Source organism: Acartia tonsa, chromosome 15 (assembly GCF_053477335.1).
Source record: "Acartia tonsa isolate MP-2025a chromosome 15, ASM5347733v1, whole genome shotgun sequence".
In the NCBI taxonomy this organism is placed as follows: domain Eukaryota; kingdom Metazoa; phylum Arthropoda; class Copepoda; order Calanoida; family Acartiidae; genus Acartia; species Acartia tonsa.
Window position 1 is genome coordinate 14031668 of NC_137274.1, and position 24575 is coordinate 14056242.

Sequence of the window (24575 nt, forward strand, 5' to 3'; positions counted from 1 at the left end):
GTGCCTAATCCGTGTTGCTTTCCATTTCTTGTCATTCCTGTATAAACTCCATCAGAGGAGGTGATTGTTTCAACCTTAAATAAATGTATATTATTCGTACTGAAACCCTTCCTAGACCTTATCTATTTCATGCTTGCAGGGAGGTCTAGTAAAAATAAAAATAAGTCAACAACTAGATATTTTGGGATCTTTAGCTTCACACAAATAAATGCGGTATTATCCTCTTAGGAAATTTTTCTCAAAATTTGACAATTTTATACCCCCCCCCCCCCCCCACTCCAGAAAAACGGCCCCCTGGCCTGCCTAGCCGCGGGCGCTCGGCCCCCTAGCCATATAACCTAACCTAGCTTAACCTAACCCAGTCATTTAGTCGGGGGAGGGGGGGAGGTATAAAATTGAAAAAAATTGAAGAAAAAATGAAGAGGATAACGCCAAAAATGCTTTATATTTAACAAACAGATATATATATGTAACAATCTCCCAACAGGGAAATGAATCTTTTAACTAATAATCAATATACATATTTTTCTCTAACTTAAAAAAAGTTTTCTGACCCTCCCACATGACAAAAAATATAAATTATCCTCTTGTTTTTTGATCATTAATAACGTGTAGGGTTTTCAAGTTCAACCCTGAAAATCTGGCTTGGGTAGATCACAATAATTAGTGACCCAAAACTTCCCCCCCAATGGCGGAAAAGTTAGTGCACCTCAAAGTTTTTGCCCTGGGGTATTAGCCTCTGAGGGACTCCCGGGGGGGCTAGCAAAAATCTAAAAGTATCTATAGAACCACAATGGCCAGCTCTAACTACTACCTGAAGAGGGCCAGAGACCATTGCTGGCCTCCTGGCCTTTCATTGGCGGCAAAGTTATCACACAGAAAAAAAGACATATACAAAAAAACTATTAAATGTTAAGCTTTATAGAACATACCATGTTTGTGATGAAATTGGAAATATCTCACCTTATCCATAGCATCGATCTTTTCTTCCAATTTTCTCATTCTATCCTGTAGTAATAGTTTTACTTTCATTTTTGTACATGTGAAGAACACATTTCTGGAAATGTATAAGATTTCTTCTAAAGAAGGTGTCTTAACTTTTTTAATTTTTATTTAAAATAGCTAGTCGGTGTTTTTAGTAGATATTAGATGTAAAATGGCCCATAGAATTTAGATATGCAATCGTTTTTTTTTTGTAGACCTCTTAATTTTGAAGTAATTCAAGTTTTTAAAAAAGAATTAAGTGGGTTTTGAGGTACTAAAACAAACCAAAAAAAGAAGAAAATTAAAATTATGAACAAAAATAGTAAGATCTTTAATTAGACACCTTACTTTTTTAATTCTGTTGAGTAATTATTGAAAAAATCTATTTTTTTTTTAACCTTGGTGAACGAAAACTTTGAACTTAAATATATCATAATACAGTCATAAGAAATATGTGTTTATATTTTAGAATGAGAAAAATATTATGATTCCATTCAAAGCAAAATTGAAATAAAAAGTTTACAAAATATAGATAAACTAAAATATATGGAAATATTATATTATAGAGGCAAACTTTACTCCCCCCCCCCCCCCAATCTCTTTTACCATTTTAAATCCTTTTTTTGAGCGTAAAAAAGGGATTGGGGTAAAGTAAATGTTGCCTGTATAATATTATATTTTTGGGAACTTTTCTAAAAAAATTTTTTTACTTTTTTTCAATTTTGCTTACAATGGATTTGTAATATTTTTCTGATTCTAATTATATAAATATAGTAAACTGTAATAAGGTTAATTGTTTATGAAAAAAGTTATCTAAGATTTACTCAAGATAATTTGGTTTCTAATAACAGAAATCATCTTCATGAAACAAAACTGAGGAAATATAATTAAATATTCAAAAGTCTATGGATATAAAAAGAATTTTAGTACAGTCAAAGTGACTTTGCTAGGTACACAGACAAACACACCCAAAATATTAAATAGCACTGCCAATACAAATAGAGTTTTAATATTTTGATATTTATTTACTTTAATAATTATTCTTATTAAATACCTGTAATTTGAAGTTGCTTTTACATAAGCTTGCAAATGCATAACAATCAGACAGCTGGTTAACAAAACGCACACTGAAGGGAAAAGAAAATTGAAATATTTAAGCAATTTATGTTTGATTTTTTAATATAAACTAATTAGCATGAAGTTTGAATATTCAACTTTTACAAATAAAACTTAAATTCAGATATCTTAAATTTTACTTACTAAACAGGAATGCTATTAGAGATTTCACAGCAATATTTTGGTAAAGCTATGTATCTTGTAATGCATCTACCCTAAAATCAAAATACATATTAATTATGATCTTAAGATTGACCTTAAAAATTAGTTTTATTAAAAACAGATTCAGCAAAGGTATTTAACCTGACAGTTGATTTCCTTTTCTTTTTCAATGTTGGTGTTGGGAATAAATTTAAAGAGTCTGCAGGTTGAAGAATCAAACTGAAAGTAAAAACATTTAGCTCAAATCTCCTTGGGAAATTGTGCAACAGATTTTTAATTAAAAAAGGTAAATTCAACAAAAGGAATCATTATTTGTGTTTAAATCATTTTATAATTCAATTTCAACTTTTATCAGTAAATAAAGCTGTATTCATTATTACATACATGTATGATTACCTCATATGTCATTGCAATGCATTCATACATGTTCAAACACTTTTCCAAACAATCTGTTTGCCCATTTGTGTCTGTTGAATCAGGAAAGTGAAACTCTGGTCCAACAATACCATCACTGTGTTCAAATGTTTTGTTCAGCAATTCAAGAAAACACTCTCCTTTTACTTCAGTAATTTTGAATAAGATTAAAACAATGAATGCAAAAATCATTCTCATACTTCTGAAACAAGGATTTTAATATGTCAACTTTGCCAAAAAAAAGAACAAAATGAAACACTAATAAAACTTAACTATAATTGGTAGGGCATTTAACATAACAAGTTCATCAACTCAATTAGTGTTAATTTGCAGAGAAGTAATCAATTAAAGTGAAAGAAAGAAAGAATTTTTTTTTACAATAAATATAAAAATGAAAGAAAATAATTCCTTTAGCTATTTCTTTTGATTAAAAATTGAAAGTTTCACATTATTTAAAGAAAATATGTATTAAAAATACATTCATATTTTTAAAATTAAAAAAAAAGTGTTAATAGAAAGTTTGATAAAGAGAACAGTTCAATTTTGTGAATAAAAGTTATTATCCTATTTTAGCAGAGGTATAATTATCTATTACTGCTTGTTTTAATATTTCCAAGTTTTTGGGTTTCTAAACTTTTTAAAAAAGGTATATTGTCTTCTGGAATGTGTTTTACAAAAGTTTCCACATTTTCTATCTTCTTAACAACTTTGAAGTCCCCCAGTATTGTCCAGTTATCTTGCATTGATATTCCAGCTCCTGACATTCTTCCTAACTCCCAAAATCCAAGGGAAAATGATTTAGTTTCTTCAGATGAATGAGTTATCCTGATCCCAGGACCATTTAATTTATTTTCCAAAAACCTACCAATATAGACAGGATCATATTCAGACCACAAATATCCCCAACCATTGTATTCCTCTGAATTAGTTAATTGACCTGTATAAGCTTTTCTTTTGCGCTTAATTTCTTCATATCCAAATCCTCTAAATGACCTATCTCCATAATAAACATAATTTTGATTCACTTCCTTTTTTGGTTCATTTTGAAAACAATCACTGCGAACTCTAAAAGCACACCAAAGTTGTTTTAATCTAGAAGATTACAACAAAAGATTAGATTTTATTCCAATTTAACTATTTTATAGAAAATTTCCATCCATAATAAAATTACATCTAAAACTCTTCTTGTCTGTCTGTCTGTCTATTTAAATACAGTGAATAAAGGATCTGCATAATAAAAATCTTATTTACTTTTCCTTTAAATAATACAAGTTTACCAAAGAAGATGAATGTAATTGTGTATCATATTACTGCTGGCTGACCGTTCTTTAAGTAAAAAATATTTTCAAAGTTGTTTGCATTGTTTAAATAAATCATTAAAGAATTTTATAAACTATCAATCAGTCTAAACATAAACACATAGAGTGGAAAGTTTAACTTTTAAACAACTATTCCTGTTTGTTTGTGTATGGAAGCATTCAACACTGCCAGAGCTGACATGAAAATGAAATATTTGATATCCATCTATAAAAATAGAAGTCTATGAATAAAATCAATAATTACTCTAAAATTTTCTGTTACTTTTGACTCTAATTCTAATACATCCAGTAAGGCAAAATGCAAATAGTGGTATTTCCCACAGCTTTATATCCTTATATCTTTTACTCATTGAAAATTTCAAAAAAATATAAAGAATAAAATATAAAGCTCCCATAATCTAAAATATAATAAATAGACTTTTCCTGGTAGTTTCTCATTGGCGATTACAGTCAAGTTGGAGTTAAGTTGAATGCCCTTACTTAATTTATCAAAACTCATATAGCCACTTGTAAACAGATCATGATTAATCTTAGTTACACCTTCTCCATGCATTTGATCATATTTGAAGTCGCCATAGTATAGACCTCCATTTGTGAAATTAAGTTGTCCTCTTCCAAATTTTTCCAATCTTTTGTTCACTGATCCAGTATAAATTGATTCTTTGTTACAATATTTACCTTTCAATTCCAGACAATGATCAACATTGTATTTTATGACTTTTGTTTCATCATTTACTAGACTCTTGCCTAATACTTCATAATGGCAGTAAGTAAGATTTTCTGTATTTTTTCCATAACTTTCTACAACTCCACTTTTGTATGTGACTTTGGAACAGAATTTATCATCAACTAGCATCAAACCTGTTCCATGAATTTCATTCTCTATAAATTTTCCATAGAATACAGAATGATTATTAAAATATTGTTGACCTTGACCATGCTTTTTTCCATAGGTCCAATTCCCAACAAACTTACTGAGATCAGAAAATGGAGATTTGTCATATACCATCCATCCATAGCCATGAGGAAGATCATCCTTACATTCTCCACGATATAGTGAACCATCATCATACAATAAGAAGCAAGTAGGATCTGTGTAATCATTGCAACACTTGCTACCACTAAATAGTTTTATATGTTTCAATTTGGATGGTAAGAATTTGCCATGCACTACAGTTATTTCTGGGAATGAATCTACTATCATTGTTCCATTTTCTGTAAGCCTGTTACCTTTCCAAGATCCTGTAAAATTATATCCTTCTAGCCATGAAAGTGAGCCACTGCTATCCTTCAGATTTAATTTCCAGTTACCTAGAAAAAATGTAAATACTTTAATATTTTAAAAATGTCTGTAAAAGAATATCTAATTTATGACAGAATAATTTTTTCCTTTTAAATAACTACTTTTCTGATAAAAAAAACTTTAGGCCTATTTATGTCTTTGTGAGATACAAGATTAAAGTTTTATTAGAAGATTTTATTGATTTGTGAATGTTAAAGTAATTTATACAACAAATTATGAGAAAATTCTTAATCTTAATAGAATCAGTTACCTATATATTTTCTTCCATCAGAATAATGATAATATCCATAACCAGTCATGTAGCCATCAACTGCATTACCTTCATAAACATCATCTTTTTTATATCCTGTCAAGTATCTTATTTTAACTCTCCCATTTGGAGACCCATTTCTGAACTGGCCATTGATTCTCATTTCATCAGAATTTAGTGTTCCATTATCATCATTCATGAGACCATCTTTCCAAAGACCAGAGTAATTGTTGTTTGCATTCCAAGTTATTCTTCCTTTCCCATTATATGTTCCATTTCTCCAGGAACCATCATACATTATTCCACTGGTCCAAGTTACAGTTCCATGACCACAGGCCTTGCCATTAGAATCAATATTACCAGAATAGTTGGTGAAATGCATGTAATACTCATTATTATCATTTTCAACAGTTTGTTTTTCATTGCATTGAGCTTCAAGTGCCTACAATATATTTATAGGTTTTAACTCTTTTGAGAATTAAGATGAAATCATATAGATTACTATCAATAATAAAGATATGAAGTCATGCTCTCAAAACAGTTATTACTCAGATTTTAGGTCAGAAGATTTGAAGAAAAAGGCAATGAAAATTTAATTACATAATTTTTTAGAATTGGAAAAAATAGTTAACTCTTACTTGGCAATAATAAACTATGGTGGTTAAGAACAGAATTCTTTTACTGTACAACATTGTAAATTTCAGTCTTTATATTAAACACCTAAATATTCAAATATTTATGCAACATAAGCTCATCTTTTTAACCTTAAATTAATTTTTTTTTTACAATAGAGTTTTATTCATTTACCTTACAACTGAAAAATTTGAAGACACATTGTATAAAACATAATCTGAAAGTGATGTTAATATTTATCAGAAAAGATGATTTTTAGAATTCTCCCTGTTATAACATTACATTTTTTATTTCATTTCAAATTTAATTTCCTAATCTTTTACTTTTACATTTAGGTAACTCATAAGATTTGTATTTATTTTCAAAGGTAGAATTACTTAACCATTTCACTAAACTCACTCTATCGATATTTGTTGAACATTTTGATTCTAAGGAATCATATCTTGATATGTGCTCATTTGTAAAATAATCTCTGTACATAATGTCCAAATCAATAAGAAGTTCTTGTATTTCCACCCGAATGGTTTGACAGTCATAACCTAAACAATAATTGAACAAAAAATATTTTAGTTTTGATTCAATAACTAATAACTGTAATAATAAACTTGATAAAATAAATGCTTTTCTATTTAAATTCTATGGAATAAAGCTATTAAATATAAAATACCCTTCAGAAGCTACATTTGGCAAATACATATAAAATACATGCTGTAACTTTCTACAGTCACAAAGGATATATTCTGGATGTGACTAAAGTACCAAAACTGTTTAGAAGCTATCTAAGTCCTTGTAATTTGACCTTAATCATTTAATACTTCAAAATCCGGTTTTTCTGATAAAAAGCTATTAATGATTAATTTCTGAGAGGGGTTAGTCTGTCAAATTAAATAATACTTTTTATTATCTTCTTTGACTTTTGATTTCATGAAAAACACACTGTATTTGTTAACGCACTATTAGTTTCCAGAGTTTTTTTCTTTTATTTGATTTAACAAAACTTACTGCAAGCATCCTCTGGATTCACATATGTTTCATCTCTACAAGCTTCTGCACAGACATCAGCCATCACTTCCAACATGTCCAGAGTGTACTCAATGTAGTCTTTCTAATTATAAAATACCTACAGTGTTTCAAAGAATGTTATTAAAATTTTGGATCTCACCCAATATATGGTGTAATTATGTAAAAAAAATCAACTTCACATTTAGTTATATTGTAGAGATTAGCAATCTTGACATAAGTAAAATACACACTACAGCCTAATTAATTTAATTAATTTCTTTTTTTGGGAGAAAAACTTAATTAATCCAAAAGTAAAATTTTGTGATTCTGCTAAAAGCACTTGCAGACAAAATAAGGCACTTTAACAATACAACTTGCTAGACTTTTATTATATTTATGATTATAATCTATATCATTCACTATTTATAATCTTGCTAAAAACTTCGGGAACAGTCCCTTTCGTAACATCGCAACATGAGGGGTGATTGGTCTATTTTTAAAATGGCTTTTTATTGGTTAGGTTAGGTTATATTGGGTTAGGTGATTGCCCCACAGGGTTAGGTAATTGGCCCTGTAGGGTTAGAGCCCCCCACAGGGGCTAGAAATAGGAGAAAAGCTGATGTGAAAAATATGAAGAATCGCAATATGAAACATTACCTTAACATCAGGAGTAGGTAGAATATCACAGCTATACTTGATTGATAATGCCATAATATCAACAGGAGAAAGGTTTGTCTGAATTCATTATATTATCATAAACTTACTTAATAGTATAATTATTTTTAAAAATTCCATTTTTATTATAGATAGAAATAAACTTACCATTTCCTTTTCAAGTGGGTAGGAACCCTTATTAGTTAATTTTGAATAATATTTATTAACTTTCATTGTTATTATATTCTGTATCTTTGCTTTGTACATCATAATTGAGAAGAAATCAAACGGTACCTGTAATAAAATAATTGATTAACATGTGAATGATCAATATGTTTTATATTAAAATTCAAAATTTAAGAACAAAAAAGATAATAGGTAGTTTAAAGTTGTTTGTATAAGGTTTTAAACAAAAATCTATTATATCCTTATATCATCAATTGGTATTTACTCAACATGTAAAACTATAAAAATTATATATAAATGATACCTACATTAAAAAGAAAATATAAAATGCAGGAACAAAAATTTAACTTTTGTTTAAAAAGGACAAGACCTTCCAAAATAAGCTTTAAATCTCTGTATCTGATGAGGATGGGCCTACTGATAATGTCAAACCCAAAATTAAAAAATCTTTTCCATAGACATAGCTGAAGAATAAAGTTTTTCATTATATTATCTCTTAATTTTTTAATTATCCATCAAAATAGGTTAGGCTGTTTATACTTGTAAAACTTAATTAAATGCACCAAAATTTAAGGTTTTAATTTGTTTTATTTAATGCTTTTGTTTTAATATTTATTTTATAATACAACCATAATAGGGGTCAAACCCTCTAAGGGACAACCATACAAGGTACAAACCCTCTAGGGGGAAAAAGGTACTATGAGAAAAAAACTTAAAGGGAGTGTGACTGTAAAAATTTCTTATCATATTATCAAATCTTAACATTTTCTAATCACCTTTCACCATACTAATCAACCAAAAACGTCCTTTAACAAAAATATCAAGGATTTATGCCTTGATTTTACGGCATTTTGGGAGGGAAAAATGGAAAAACAGGAAAATCTGAACGTTTTTATTTATTAAAATGTTTCTAGGGATAATTAACTTGTCATATATAGTTTAAACAATTTACTTACTGTAAAGAATTTATTTTATGACATAAAATTGCCAATTCATGTTTTAATGATATAGTAAATAGGTAATAAAGATTTATTTCAAATTCGTATTATTGACAAAAAAATACCTCACTGTCTACAAAGGGTTGAATCTCAGAGGTTATTTAAAATATCCTTTTTTATTGTTTTGGACAATAAATATCCCACTTAGGAGATTTAGATTACACTTTTATCAGACTGTTTATAAAGAAATATTGCAACTTTATTATTTAAAAATTTGCAATTAAAGGTGGACGAGAGATGGGCCAGCTGAAGTTACTTGGATACTTATACTTTTTGCTTTGTTTTTGTATTTGTAATCAAATAAAAAATAGTGCTTATTTTATCAATTTCTAAGTAATTATACTGTGGTTTAAAGCAAGGATTATGTTAAAAGTAGGCTTAACCGTTAGGAAAAACAGACAACTATGTCAAAAAGTTTAGTTTTAGCTGTAGAAGGAAAAAATGACTATTAACTGCACATTTAAATAGTCCTGAAATTTTTTCCCTAATCTTGGACATAGTAAAAATGGTTGGGAAAAGCCGATTTTTAAGAAAACGAGAGCCAGTTTTGCCAGGGAGTAAGGGAGGGGACAATGGGCAATTCATTCAATTTAAGAGATTTTGAAGAAAGGCCATGAAAACCAGAATAATCCCGAAAATATGGTGGAAATTGTAAAGTGATTGTTGATTAAATCTAGAAAACAATAAACTAAGAAAAAAGTTCCAAGAAAAAAAGCAATCATTTGAAAATAAGATTACCAGTATTACAGACTGACATAACCATTCTGTAATTAATTACTAGAAATATCTCCCTGGATCTCTTCAGATGACAGGGAAAGAGAAAAGAGATTTGGGGGCAAGTGATGTGAACACGGAAAAAAGGGGCAGGCAGGCGTGTAGCTGGATGGGCAAGTATATGACCCGCACGCCTTCCTGCCCCTTTTTATCCTGTTTATTTCCCCCACCTCCCTACTCTATTTCCCTTTCTCGTCTACTTTTAAAAAGGAGGTGGGGATGAAGGGAGTGAAATATAGTATGGGAGGGGGGCCGTGTATTTATATTTCAACTACTCTCTGTCTGCAAAACTATATATATTCAAAACTAACATTTCTTGCGCAAGTCCCCAAACTCAGTCAGAAACTGCTAAATTCTTGCACATTCCCTTTAAGCCAGTCCCCAAAGTCTGAGACTCCTAAAGATTGAATATTTGATCCATTGTCCCCTCCCTTACTCCCTGCAGTTTTGCCCTATCTTTGAGATTATATGAATGAGATGATGTTAAGGTTTGATAATCTGATGAGAAATTTTCTTGTTCACAGTCCCTATAAGTAAAAAATTCTAGGATTTGAAAAATATGTTCTAGAGGGACAAACATACTAGGCACAAATCTTCTAGGGAACAAAAGTACCAGGGGTAAAAAATACAAGGGACTAGATCTCTTGGGGGACATCTCTTGAGTAAAGTAGAATTTTTAATTGTTAGACCAAAGTAAATTAAGTAGGATTTTTAATCAAAAACAAAACTTTTTCCAAAATTTGAGGAAAAAATCCACTTATACATAGTTCTGGAATCTCGATCATAAGGTTATTTTTATCCAGTCTTCACAAGAGAGTTTTTTTTTGGAAAGGGTAATATATTTTAAAAACGCCTATGGAAATAAGAAAATCCGCAGAAATTATATTTGCAAGCTATTGGCAAAATTAATTTCATGCCTTAAATGACATATTTAGAAAAAAACTTTCTATGAAAGTTGTTTATCGATAAGTTTAGAACATACTTAAGAAAACAAATATCTTCTGTTTAACTTTTTTTGCCTTATGTATGAAAAAAAGCTGTTTCTCATATTTCATGATAAAAAAACGGAGAGAAACAGAATAGATGATTTTTTAAAAAATCAATACAATAATTGGCATAAAATCTATCCTCCTAAATGTGAAATTTAGATATAGAATCCTTTTTAGAGCAAATATAGTGCAAAAAGTAACCAAGACATTTTTGCATAGTATGAAAATTTAAAGTGATAGGTGCTTTTGATTTTTATATACATTACAGAAAAATGTCAATAAAATAGTGAACAAAAAAACATATTACACAAGTAATAAGTTTTTTTTAAACCTGTCATTAATTAAATTGACCACTTAGGTTTAATCATTAGTTTTATATTGCAGTAGACCTTTTGTAATTTATTTTGTTTAATTACTTAATAAAAAGAGTTTTTATATGCTAAATTGTTAATGAATGAACCTAAAAGTGCATTTTAATCAATGATAGGGTTGAAATACACTTTTGTTTTGATAATGAATGAGTACAGTTTTTAACCAATGCAGGTCTGCATAGTTCTCTTAGTAAATTTCTATTGGTGGAGCTTGACTATTACTCTATATATCTCTATTGCTGCCGGCTTCCAATTAGAATTTTATTAGAAAATTAAAGGAGATTCATACATCTTTACCTCTATATTCCTTTTTAATAGAAAAAATCTATTTCAAACATGTATTCTTACCTTTAAAGTCATGTCATAATCAGTTATATTTTTAACCTTGAAGTTGTCCTCTGCAATTGTTAGATCTATTTTGTCTGGAACATCCAGGTATAAATGGCGGTCAGGTCTGATAAATAAAAAAAGATAGAATTTGATATCTGTCTAATATACAATTAGACCAGGTCCTAAAAGATATCTTAAAAAGAAATCAATCAAAGGTGATTAAAATTGAGGCAGATTGTTGCAAAGCCATCAATATTTATAGAATTTCAATTAAGTAAAAGCAATATGATGAAAAAAAGAACTATGAAAAAACCCAGTAAACAGAACAAAACTTGTATTTTGCACTTACCTATTCATCTGATGATAAACTCCAAGGGAATGTAGAAGCTCATGAATAATGGTGCCTATAATAAATCATCATCTATAATAATTCCAAAAAAATTTAATTATCCATAATTTGCCAATTTCTTACAATTAACCCCAAAAAATTATTAGTTTAGAAAAACAAAATTTTGTTTCATTGGGCAGTACATTCTCTGTCATCAAAAGATTTATTTCAAGATCTTGGTATTTAAAAACTGTATATTTTTGTCATTATATAATAATTATTCTTATTTAAACCTTTTTTTATAGCATGTAGGCGGTTAGAAGGAAAATATATAAAGGGTGTGCCAAAAAAATGCGGACCTTATTAAAATGAAATTTGCAATTGTAGAAAAATGTCATGCATACCGTTAGAATTGCTATAAACTCGATTTTTTTGGAAATATAAGAACAATTCCTTTATAAGTATAGTTTAGGAGCTACTGATAAAAAATGCCAAATAACTTAAAACTTAACTTGCAAGTAAATCATTAAAGATTAAAGTAAAGGGTGTGAAAAAATACATAATTATTCAAATTCTAATTGCGCGGCTTGTGTTTATAGTAGCAAAATGTTATGAATACCTATGGAATCATTATAAGGCCTTTTTTTAAAATACAAAACCATTTCTGTGCTATGTAAAATTTATGATCTATGTGGTTGAATGTCCCAATTGACTTAAAACGCAACAGACTTATTTTTAAACTCCTCTCACATTTTTCAATATAGTAGCTCCTAAACTACAAATAGCAGAAAAAAGGTACTTATAATTGATAAATTCACTAAGTGAAAAAGTCTTGATACTTCCCAGCTATTTATTGAAATATATTTCGGTGGACATTGCACCCTCATCAGTCTTGAGTTTAGTTGGATGTTATTTCTACTATTAACAAAAGATGAGCAGTTTGAATTTTAAAAATGTATGCGTTTTTGCACACCATATACTTTAATCTTTAATGATATACTCGCAAGTCAAGTTTTTAGTCTGTTGGGTCATTCTACCACGAAGCTCCTAAATATAAGTAGCACAGTACTAGTTCTTATATTTCCAAAAAAATTGAGTTCATAGCGGTTCTAACGGTAACATTTTTCTAGAATTAACACAAGCCGCGCAATTTTAATTTTAAAAAGGTACGCATTTTTGTGTCACACCCTTTAGGAACATTGAATTTTCTAGCGATTGTCAAATCATGTTATGTAACCAAAAGCATAAGATTGAAAAGTTTAAATGTAACAATGTTGTTTTTTATTTGAACTGGGTTGATAGTTGTGCATTTAATGAGTTTGGGTATTTGGAGTAGAGAATCTTTAAATTTTGTTTTGTAAAATATTTTAAATAAAGGTTAGGCAGGAATATAAACATAAAAAAATCAACTTTAGCTAGGTGATTTTTGTATCACATTTTAGAAAAATTATTGCAAGCATAAGTTAAATGAATACTGCATGTAATATTTTGTATTATAATAAATAACAAACAATTGGGCACGACTAATACAGTCAATTAACTAAGCATGTTGTTATTTATAAAAAAAAAAAACAAGACTGACGTATAAGTTGCATTTATAACAAGAATATGATATTCAAATCTTGATATTTTTAAGACTTCATGGTAGAAAATTGAAATTCTTTAAAATATATGCTCCTTAAATGTAGTTTAAACCATTAAACACAAAGAAAAAAAATCTTTTTTACCATATTCAAGTTTAAATTCATTTTGTGCAACTACCCCTCTACTTATGCTCTAAATAAGGTGTAATTGTAGAAGTCTTTACCTGGATGTTTAAAGCAATCTGTGCCAAGTTTCAGTACATTTACCTTGTTATGTTGAAAACCTTTAGAAAACAGTTAAAAATAATTAGCCGTGAATTAAATTTAATATCAAATGAATATATCATCAAAGTATTTTTCTAAAAACTAGTGGCTGCGTCACTAATATCTAGGGAACTTGTCTTCAAGCATGTAAGAAGGGGTAGGAAAATTAAATTCAAAAATGAAACATTCTAGAAATGTAAAACTTTCCTAAAAAGAAAATCTTAATCAGTTCTGCAGTTTTTGAGTTCTCAGACAAACTCTTTCTACTTTAAAAGAACTAGCGTTTGCGCCCATAGCTTTTAGATGCTCTGTTTTATATTGGAAGAGTAAGGAAGAAAATAGAAATAACCTATAACTGTCCTGACACTCACATTAAAAAAAAAAACTGAAAACCACCCTGGGACATATGTAAAGCTTCCCTGACATGAAGATGTCAATCGGATTAATGGTTATTGAATTATTAAGCTACAGACCAAAAAAACTTTTAACTTTATAAAATAGGATAAGGGAATGTTTTTGTAAAAAGTATTTTTTTTGTGTATTTGTATGTTAATTCAGCAAATATGCTAATACACAAAATTAAAAGTTATAAGATGTCTATAATATATTGCAAGAATCTGCATCTGCTTGTTGTTGGAAAGTGATAGTTCGAATTTGCACCTAAAGATGTTCAAAATGATTACTTCTACTGCTATCTCAGGTGCATGACATAAAGGACATGCCTTGCCTCAAAACAGGAGCAACTCTTTATCCTGCACAGTTAGGACTTTTAATTAAATAGTTGATTGTCTATTGGGTGTAATACCCTGTGCAATTGGGGTCATTAATTCAAATGAAGAGCTATTCATAATATGTTGCAAAAAAAAATTCTCTTACCAACATCAGAGCTGCATATATTTCCATCTTTGATAATTCTAATAGTTTTTTTTGTTGCAGGGTCAACATCAGAAAGTTCAACAAAATCAATACATGCTAAAATCATAGGTTAAGGTAATAAATTTTAAAAAATTATTAATGTATTAGCTATTTTCCAAGGTTTTGAAGTGGGAAGTTTCTAAACTTCTTCAGCCAAAGAGATAAAATGAAAATAACATTTAAAGATTAATGAACCTGAACCAAGACTTATTATTATTGTATCCATTGCTTTCCTTACAGCTCTTCTTTCTTCGTTGGTAAATCTAATAGGAAGTTAAAATTTTATTTTCTTGATAAAATACTTGATAAAATACTAATAGGAAGTACAAATTTTATTTTCTTGATAAAATATTTGATATGAATAAAACAAATTTTTCAATTGCAATCACATATTTTGACATTGATGATTTATTGTCGATTTTATTGATATGCATAATGTTTATATTGATTTTTAAAAATTTACCTTTCTGTCTTAGCTTCATAATTATATGTATAAAATATCACCCTATCCGACCAAATCAAAGTGTTACTGGCTACCCAGTTCCTAACAATACAGATAATTGTTATAGTGGAATAAGTTTATAATATTTACAGGCTAAATTACATGGAATCTTCTTAATATAAGATTCAGATTCTGGCATAAATTATCAGTTACTAGGGACCCTACAAGAATAGACATAATATATCTAGATGGTCCATCTGACCCCAAAATTCGTCAAACCTTCCATAACATCTTTGTTTATTTTTTTAACTTTCAAGTTATACAAGCAACAAATTAATTTGAGGATATAATTTTAAGAGAGCTAACTTGTCCTAAGAATTTAACGAATCATATCATATCTAACTTATACTAGGATGTGTAATGTGCTTCACACTGTCCTTTGCTCCTCGCGCTTATAACACTTTTATTAAGATATCCTAAGCCAGGACAACTTGTTTAAAGACTTATTGTTATCAAAGAATGAAGCCTATAATTACTTTTCAGATGAAAGTCTATTTTTATATATGTATATTGTGATCAAGCTGGTAAACCCCAAAGGTATGGCTATCTATTTTAGTCTATTGTAACCGGAAATTCCGCATGCACCAACACACTGATTGGTCCATGGAGTGCATGGAATGAGCATGCAAAATTTTAGATAAATTGGACAAAAAACAAAGAAGTTTCTATAGTTTTAGCCTTGCACCCTTACAACCTAAATTAAATAATTCAAAATCACATTCATTTCCCATTTTTTCTGTCCCACTTTATAAATCCGTGTTCCGAAACCAGCCCTAATTGCGAACAAATTTTGTAGGTACCTTTTGTTAAATTAAAATATTATTTAAAAATTTCTGAGTGTGAACCTGACAATAAAGTGTTATATAGCAAAGTTTATGTGAAATTTTGTGGAAAAAGTGTGTAGACACACCAAATAGGTATTCCATGTGGAACTTATAAAGTGGCTAACAACTTAAAAATATAACACCAGACATCTTCTTATTTTACAACGTTTATTTACAGTTAGGGAATTAAAAGAGACACTAAATTGTATGTAATAGCAGCTACATTATTTCACGTTCATAGAACTCAATAAAAACATATAGCACTAGCATTATGAAAAAGAGATTAAATTAAAGAATTGATTTAAAGAAATAAAAACCTTATTTGTTGGTGCCTTTAATAAAGTTTCACAAGTATAACAGATTAACCTGTGGTAAATGGTTGTGCCAGGTTGTATCCCTGAAACATGCTTTAGACCCTATTTAGTCAAGAGTTCTGCTGGGTAGTTATCCCCGAGCTTTCTGACTATAGAAAACAACTGGCTATATCATTGAAACATACAAGTTTATATACCCGCTAAGATCAGCTGGCAGCAGCAAAATAATAACAATTTTATTTATTCACTTCAGACAAACATATTAGAATCCTTAGAGATTTATTTGCTGACTAAAATGGCATAATTTCTGCTTAAATGTATTTGAATTGCAAATTTAAAGTTATGAAAGCATTTAACAAGAGGTTAACCTGTATTTTTGATTTTTTTTGAAATGTGTGATTGTTTCATATAAGATATTGCAAATATTTCTTTTAATTTTGTGCAAATTTCTTACAAAAAGAACTAGATAGGATTTTAGTTTTAATAGATTATGATTCTGCAATCAAAATGAAATAGGAATGTAATTTTTGTTTAATGAAAACTGAAAGTTGATGTATTCCAGTCCAAATTTGCTATTTGGAGGTCTTTCATTTGATTATTAAATACAGGAATAGTTAATCTAGAGACACAATCTCTAAATCTTGCAAAAGAACAACAGTGGAATAACAACTGAGTTATGACTTATTGGTTAAAATTGTGTACAGATTTTTGTAGGAAAGAACATTAAAAACTAGTTTGTCTCCTCAAAAAATCCTTTTTTAAGTTTGACTAATTTAGGGGTCACATGGACCATCTAGAAAAAAATGTATGTATTAAAGTAGATTTTTTTACATTGGTTTTACTAAACTTTGTCATATAGAGGCAATAAACATAAAAAATTTCCAGAAAAAAATTATATATTAAAACTTACTGTGCAGTGTTTACGCTACTTGAAGCCCTGGCTGACACAATTTCTAGATTTTATACAAAATACAAAGTTCAAAATTATACTAAAACAATTTTGTGTGATTTTTGTAATACTGATTCCTACAAGGTTCGATTTTAAAGCTTTTATATAATCAATTCAAAATGTAAGTATGTCCTTAAACAGTGCTTTCCCTCAAAGTTCTCTTTTAGTACTGAACCCAACCAGGCATAAGTTGTAAATAAGGGAAGGATGTAGTTTTTTAACCTAACCCCATCGGAAACCTTTTTGAAAGAACTAAAGCTGCAGTGCACTGCCGGGCTAACTCAATCTATAACTCAATCTGTCTATCTACATTAATTCAACATTTTAAAATCTGATAATAAAAATTTTACCACATTTATCATTTTCTTGATTGTAATGGAACCCAACAGGACAAATATTCTCTTAATATAGCAAAAATTGAATTGCAAAAATAAAGAGAACTTAAAAATTGTTTAACATTATTTTTTTTAAATGCTTATTCTTAGGACAAGGGTATAGCCAACAAGTGAAATAAATCTAAAATGATATTTGGGGACCGATAAAAAGGTCTTCTTTTTTGAAAAAAAGTTTCAACAGAAATTACTAAATAGTTTTTTTTTGTATTTTGGTTACTGCTGAATTATTCTACTTTAAGATTTCAGGTTTTTTACCCACAACTTTCCTCTAATTTCTTTTTTGCTTAATTTTTTTTATTTAAGAAAACATTTTTGCTTTCTTTCTTTTCATAATATTCTTGAAGCAGTTTAGAAAAATCAAACTTACCACATATGCCATATTCCTTGTTAATGATTTGTCCTGTGGGGCAAGATGGTGATGGTGTTGAAGATTGTGATGATGTTGAAGATTGTGATGGTGTTGAAGCAAAATGGTAAATTATCATACTTATAACTCCTACTATTAATTTTAATACTTATATGTCTTTATTACATATTAATTGTCCAAATGATAAAGTAGGCTTGAAAAAAAGTAAAATTTGAGCCATTACATTCACATTAACATGTACTAAATGGAATAAAAACTTAAGAATTGCTGGTTTTTAGGCCAAAAAAATACCATGAGAAAATATGGATCGATTTGGACAAAGTTTGTTAGAGGTTCAATATTCTGAGTAGTTATTAAAATTGAATTCCTGTTAAAAACACCATTGTAAAAATTCCCAAAGGTTTAGCTTTTCTTCTTGGTATTTTGATATAATCTATTTTTGGTATGATATCAAAAGTTTAGGAACATATATTTGTGATGATAAATTGATCAACAATAGTATAAAATTAAAAGGAAAAGAAATTTACAAAAAATAGAAAAATTAAAGCTATCTTAAAAAATAATCTCCCTTTATTTTTAATTAATTTAAGAATTAAGGGGGTGGGTTAACCGTGCCCAACAGGATACTTGGTTGAAGGCGCCAAGGAATCTACACCAAACAATAGTTAGTCCATATTAAGAAATATTATTTTAGTTTGTTTGAAATGCTTAATATTTGATATCATTCCTGGGTCATTAACCACTGGCTCATCAGAATTGTTTATGAAAGGTTCTCTAAATTCTAATTCAATGGTTCCTATTAATTATGATAACAATAAATTATTTTTGTATTTTGAATTATTCAACTTTTGAAGTTTCTGCTTTCCTCGCTGACTGACTGACTCATTCCTTTCATCAGAAAAGTTGTGTCATATACATTTTATGGTAAAATGTTCCTGATAATGGTAGTATCCAAAGATTTATGAATTTTAAAGTCTTCTAATGGTTAAATGGTGAAGCGTATAGATTATGCTCGCACAAATGACCAACAAAAGAAGGTCGAAAACTGGAATAGTCATTAATAAATATTGAACTTTTATCTCGCATTGCACATATTCGTTACCAGAAACATATACCATGAACTAGATCCGAAAAGTTATATAAGAGTGTGCACTACTAGAGGGTCCTTTCAAGTCAAAACTTAATATTTTTGTTAAAAAAATATTATTCAAATATAAAATATTGCAAAATAAAGGTGTATAACATTCTCTCAAAATACATTCTCATAAGATAATATAAATCAATTCAGAAAAGGTAATATCCAAGATAAATATTTCTTTGAAATAAAAACAAAATCTGAAATCACCGTCCTGCAAAAGATAAAAATTTTAAAAATAACCAAAAGTTTTTTTCTCACAATTTTACAACAAATTTACTAGACTGGGATTTTGATTTTATACCTGAATCAATGGGATCATTTTCTGGTCTTCCCGACCTATTTAGGAGCATTTTGATAAACAATCTGCAAAATTTAAAAGTGTGAAAATTATCTGGTGAACCATCATGAATTAGGAAATGAATGTTTTATTGTTGAGATAAATTGGTAAGGGTGTTCTCTCCCACCTACAATCTATTAAAAGAGCTGCCCACAAAAAATGTGATTTTTCAAAATTTAGCCTGAAACTATTGTTCTCTTGTAGAGAGGGGCACTTACATCCAGTATGTTGTAGAGTAGCTTTGCTGCCAGAATTTTAAATGGATAACTGTAATAAATATATATTGATCTGATATGTTCATTCTTAATTGTCATTTTGCCAATAAAAGGACTTGTTGTCCCCTCTGTGGACGTTAAATTGATTTGGGGAAGAGTTGAATTACCCCCATCACTGACTAATGTCAAGGATGGGGGATACTTGCCCCTTGTGCATACTATCTTATGTATTCGTGATTATGATTGTATTTATGTATTTCTATCCTTGTATTCATGATTCATAACCAATTGTCTATTGTAGTTAGTTCTCCCTAGACCATTTAATCCAATACACGTTATGTAAAAAATTTTGGACAAGACCTAGAATAGAGAAGACATGGAATTAGACAGGTAGCGAACAGGAACTCCCAGCTGAAACTGGTAAAACTGAAGTGAACTGGCTATTAAGTAACAGAGTGAGAGTAGAGTTGGGCAAATTATTTAACAGGCAAAGTTGGGTCAGCTTGAATGGTAATCCAGGCACAGATTGCGTATCTAGCCGCAAAAACCAAGCTCAGTACATCACCGAGGACGGAAAATTTCTCTGCGGGCAGCAGTTTTAGTTGCCACAGGACGGAGTTACCCTGTAGGCGAGGCGCAGTTGCTCACCCAGGAGTGTGATATTACCCAAAACACGGGTATCCCACTGTTAAAACGGGCGGTTGTCATGTAGTTAAGGTGCAGCCGCTAATGAAACAAACAGAATTGTGACAAGACAGTGTAATATTTTGCAGTTAGGAAAGTTAATAAGGATACTCTACAAGTGTTAATGTTCATTTGCCCTACCGTTTCAGAGCCTTGATTTTATGGATGTTGTCATCCTTGTTTATATGTAAAATGAATCTGTTATTTGCTGCTAATAAATCATATGAATAATATCAAGTTATGTTTGGTTAAGAAATGTTAATGACTAAGGTTAAGAATTAATCATTTTAAATTTCTTTTTATATCAAAAAAAAATTACTAAAGTAACAGGATGCCTGTCTGTATGTATGCTAAGATCTAAAACCGTTCACAGGAACTTGCTGGGCAGCTTATTATTGATTCCAGGCAGGTTTAATGCTATTGAGCAGGTGGAGTATTTTAGTGACAAACTACCCATCCAACAAAAGGGTAATTTGGGAGAGACCTAACCAATAGCTCCTCCCTTTGGGACACCTCTACTTTATGAAGTGTCACTAGAAGCTAGCTGCTAGGTACGTATCAAATTAATTTCATTGAAACAAGAATGACAACACCCATATTGTATTATCATATTATGATATAATTATACCAAATATTAATGTGATTAATTTGTTTCCTGGAAATAAAGTTTAAAAACAAGCAGAAATGTACAAGTATAAACAAAATTTGTTGCATACTTTTTTTAGGATGCTTCACTTAAACATTTTTGTCCTAGAAATTAAAAATAAGATAATAGATAGTTATTAATGACATCGTGTTATAGACAGCTTTCCGCAAAAATCATAATATTTACTCCAGTTTTGTTGGCCCTGAGGTGCCGAATGCTCGGGCTAAAAAACTGGTGTTAATTTAATGATTTTTATTTTAATATTATGGAAAATTGTATGTAATACAATGCTTATACATGACTTCGCAGTAAGGCTGAGCAACGGTTCTAATAAGGTGGATATAAATCGGTTTCAAAGCCATACTGGAATTTGGATTACTATATTATACAAAAAAAAAGAGGGAGGTAGGTTGTGCTAAAATTCCGTAAAGGTGTGAGTTTTATAGCTTAAAAACAGCAGTAGAACGATAATATTCAATCAAAATGTGTATTAATTATTGAATAGAACCTTAGACAAAATTAATTTTTTTTTATATATTTATGATTGACTATAGATTTTGCGAAATAGATTTTCTGAATAGAACATAAATTTAGAAAAAACGTACAGACCGCCTGAGGCGGGGGAATATTAAAAATTCCTAGAAAAGTCGGGCTATTTGATTTGAGCATTTACTAACAAACAAAGTTCTAAGACACTAGCAGCGAGTTCAGAATTTAAGCCAAGTGGTTTAAAATTGGCTGAACTAACTTTTCCTCAGGTCCCATCCCGAATTTTGGAATTTTTGGTTTTTGGCATTTGGTTATTGACTGTACCATTTCTAGTACCTTAGGGATGCAATTTTTAAAACTTACACCTTAAAATAAATTAAATTTTTTGGACATTCTTAGTTATCTCAAAAGTTAAAAGTACTCCAAAATTTATACCAAAGTAGTGATCATTCCCTTTATCCCTGCCATGGTAAGATATCATTTGACCCTAACAGGTGCAGCAATAAAGAAATACATGGTGTTCATACATTTAAAAAAAAAAAAATAGGAAAATGATCATAAATAGAAGATTGTGAAAAAGAGGCTAAATTGTATCACAATAAGTACTCAATTGTCCTGTTTTTAAAAAGTTCTTCTAATACTTGAGTCAACAATCTTTTGGGTTCCCCTATATATTTTAGTAACTAAAATCTGTAAGCAATGTTATTATTTCCAATATTTCATTTATTATTTAAATACATGGATATCTAGTATGAATATATTTAATTTTGGCAAAACCAGTCTACTCTAAACTTTCTTGCTGTTTTTTTTCTATACTGTTATGTATTCACATCAAATGTCAAAACTATTTAGGGAGTGTAGCAATTCTATAATCGTTACCAGAAAGTCCATTTAAAACATGCTGTTTTTTACAACAAACTTTTGTATGATAAAATTATCCTATTTATCTGACATTTTGTAATAATTATTCCTAAGACAACAAGGTACAATATAATAAGCGATTGCATCTCCATAATTAAATTTTAAAGATGGAATTATGTTCTTTTACTGCATCATGTATTGAGGCAATGTGGCAATTTTACAACAATCCTTATAATAAAGTAACAGGATGTGTGTTTGTCTGTCTGTCTGTACCGAATGATCTCGCTAACCGCTGAACTGATTGGGTTCTATTTAACAGGGTAGCTTCTCATAGGTCCCGGGAAGGATTATAACTATTTTGGGGGAGGTTACCACCATCCTCCTAAGAGAAATCGCCCCTAGAAAAAAATTAACACCCCTCCCAAAAAAATTATTTTTTTAACCAAAATTAGAAATTTTCATTTACTTTTTCTTTTAAAATCTAGAATAATAAATTGGGTTATAAAATTTGACTCTCCCCTCCTCAAGTGCCCCTAGAGGCCTCTAGGAGCGTAGCCGCTAATTTTATATAATTGTATATTCTATATTTTTAGATTTAAAAATTGAAGTTCTACTTATTATGTTTTGACACCCTACAAGAGTTATTGTTCGTTTGTCTTTCATTTTAATTTTAGAGCTTTACTTTTATGGATGTTGTCATCCTTGTTATGAATAAATTCAACTTAATTTTTTAAAACGAAGATTTCTATATTTTGAGTAGGTCGTTCTATCTGTCTACCAGTCAAAAACGGATAGCTTTTAAAGTCCATATCTCACTTTACAACATGCTGATTTTTAACTTTTTGTATTATATAAAGATCCAAGTTTTTAAAAGCGAAGCTTTTCTGTAATTATGGTCGGTCCGTCCGTCAGTAACCAATGGTTGGCTATTTTCGTTAATTTAGGCAAAAGCGAAGCATCTCTATTATCATGTCCTAAAAATGTAAGTATGTCCTTAATCAATAATATCCTGTATTTAAGCAGTTTTTCAACAAATTTACTTACAATTTGTTTGCATTTTATACATTTATAATCTGATTATTCAGTTCTGACACTCTACAAGTTTTAATGTTCGTTTGTCTTACCATTTCAGAGCTTCGCTTTTATGGATGTTGTGCTATTTGTTATAACTTATTTTGACGATCAACCCGCGCATCCACTTCTCATCAGGGAAGTGATAGGTTCAAACCTAACACTAAACACCGCAACATAACTAAAGACGTTAAACTCTATAATCGTTACCAGAATGTCCGTCTATCTATTCTAAACATGTTAAATTTGTAACTTTTTTAACATCCATTTTTATGTGATAAATTTATTTGATTGATCTAATTTTTGGCATACTGAATCCTAGGACAACAAACTACAACGTTATAAGCGGAGCATCTTTATACTCAAGTCCTTAAAATGTTAGCATGTCCTTAAACATTAGCCTATATTTAAGCAGTTTTTCAACAAATTTACTTAAAATTTATTTACGACTTTATACATTCATATTCTGATTATGTAGTTCTGACACTCTACAAGTGTTATTGTTTATTTGTCCTACCATTTCAGAGCTTGGCTTATTTTAATGTCGTCATCCATGTTTTAAATTAAGTTTGGTTAGTAGGTCGGTCTGTCTGTAACTCCTATGGTTTATATAGGCATATTGTAATTTTCTCATTTATTTGAAGCAAGTAAAAGTGGCGGCACAGAATATGACGTCAAAAAAATTAAACAATGAGAGGCCACTATAAATTTTACCATATTGGTCAATTACAGTGTATAATGGCCTCTCATTGGTGAATTTTTTTGACGTCATAATCTGTGCCGCCACTTTTTCTAGCTTCCATTGATTTCCAATTTTTCATGCTGAGGTGGATTCTTAAAAACTTTTTTGGCTCACTGGCTAACTAAAATTAGTGATGCTCCCAGTGATTCAAACATATCCCCTCCAATTTTTTAGCGAGCCTCACTGATTTTAATGAGGCAGTGAGCCAAAAAGTTTTTTAAGAATTCAATTCTGCTTTCTTTAATATTTGGTTACGATTCAGAAAGCTTAGGACCTCTTTATTTTGGTTACAAAAATGACAACATCCATTATAGCAAAGCTCTAAACTGGTAGGACAAACGAACATCAAAACATGTAGATTGTCAGAAAATAATGGGACTTTTGCTCATAACATTGTAAGTTGTTGTCCCAGGAATCAGTATTCCAAATTTAGAGGAAAAGGATACTAAGATTAAATGAAAAAAAA

At 29.7% G+C, this 24575-nt stretch overlaps 1 protein-coding gene across 2 annotated transcripts; it reads right to left on the minus strand.

Annotated features, from left to right (window-relative positions):
- Positions 1–2037: 2037 nt before the first annotated feature.
- LOC145306771 (zinc metalloproteinase nas-8-like) lies at positions 2038–18059 on the minus strand. Of its 2 annotated transcripts, XM_080149065.1 has the most exons (19): positions 17927–18059; positions 17515–17565; positions 17126–17168; positions 15039–15119; positions 14771–14838; positions 14537–14632; positions 13621–13680; positions 11835–11889; positions 11504–11609; positions 8006–8131; positions 7841–7918; positions 7184–7286; positions 6356–6720; positions 6187–6268; positions 5549–5990; positions 2659–5306; positions 2404–2481; positions 2245–2315; positions 2038–2111 (listed from the first exon to the last, which is right to left on the minus strand). In XM_080149065.1, the coding sequence occupies exons 1-13, from the start codon at positions 18042–18044 to the stop codon at positions 6485–6487; spliced, it is 1221 nt and encodes a 406-aa protein (XP_080005191.1). In that variant the 5' UTR covers positions 18045–18059; the 3' UTR covers positions 2038–2111; positions 2245–2315; positions 2404–2481; positions 2659–5306; positions 5549–5990; positions 6187–6268; positions 6356–6484. The 2 variants fall into 2 exon arrangements, with proteins under 2 accessions (XP_080005191.1, XP_080005190.1); XM_080149064.1 differs by lacking the exons at positions 7184–7286; positions 7841–7918; positions 8006–8131; ... (7 more) ...; positions 17515–17565; positions 17927–18059 and having other exon boundaries at positions 6356–6462.
- Positions 18060–24575: the final 6516 nt, after the last annotated feature.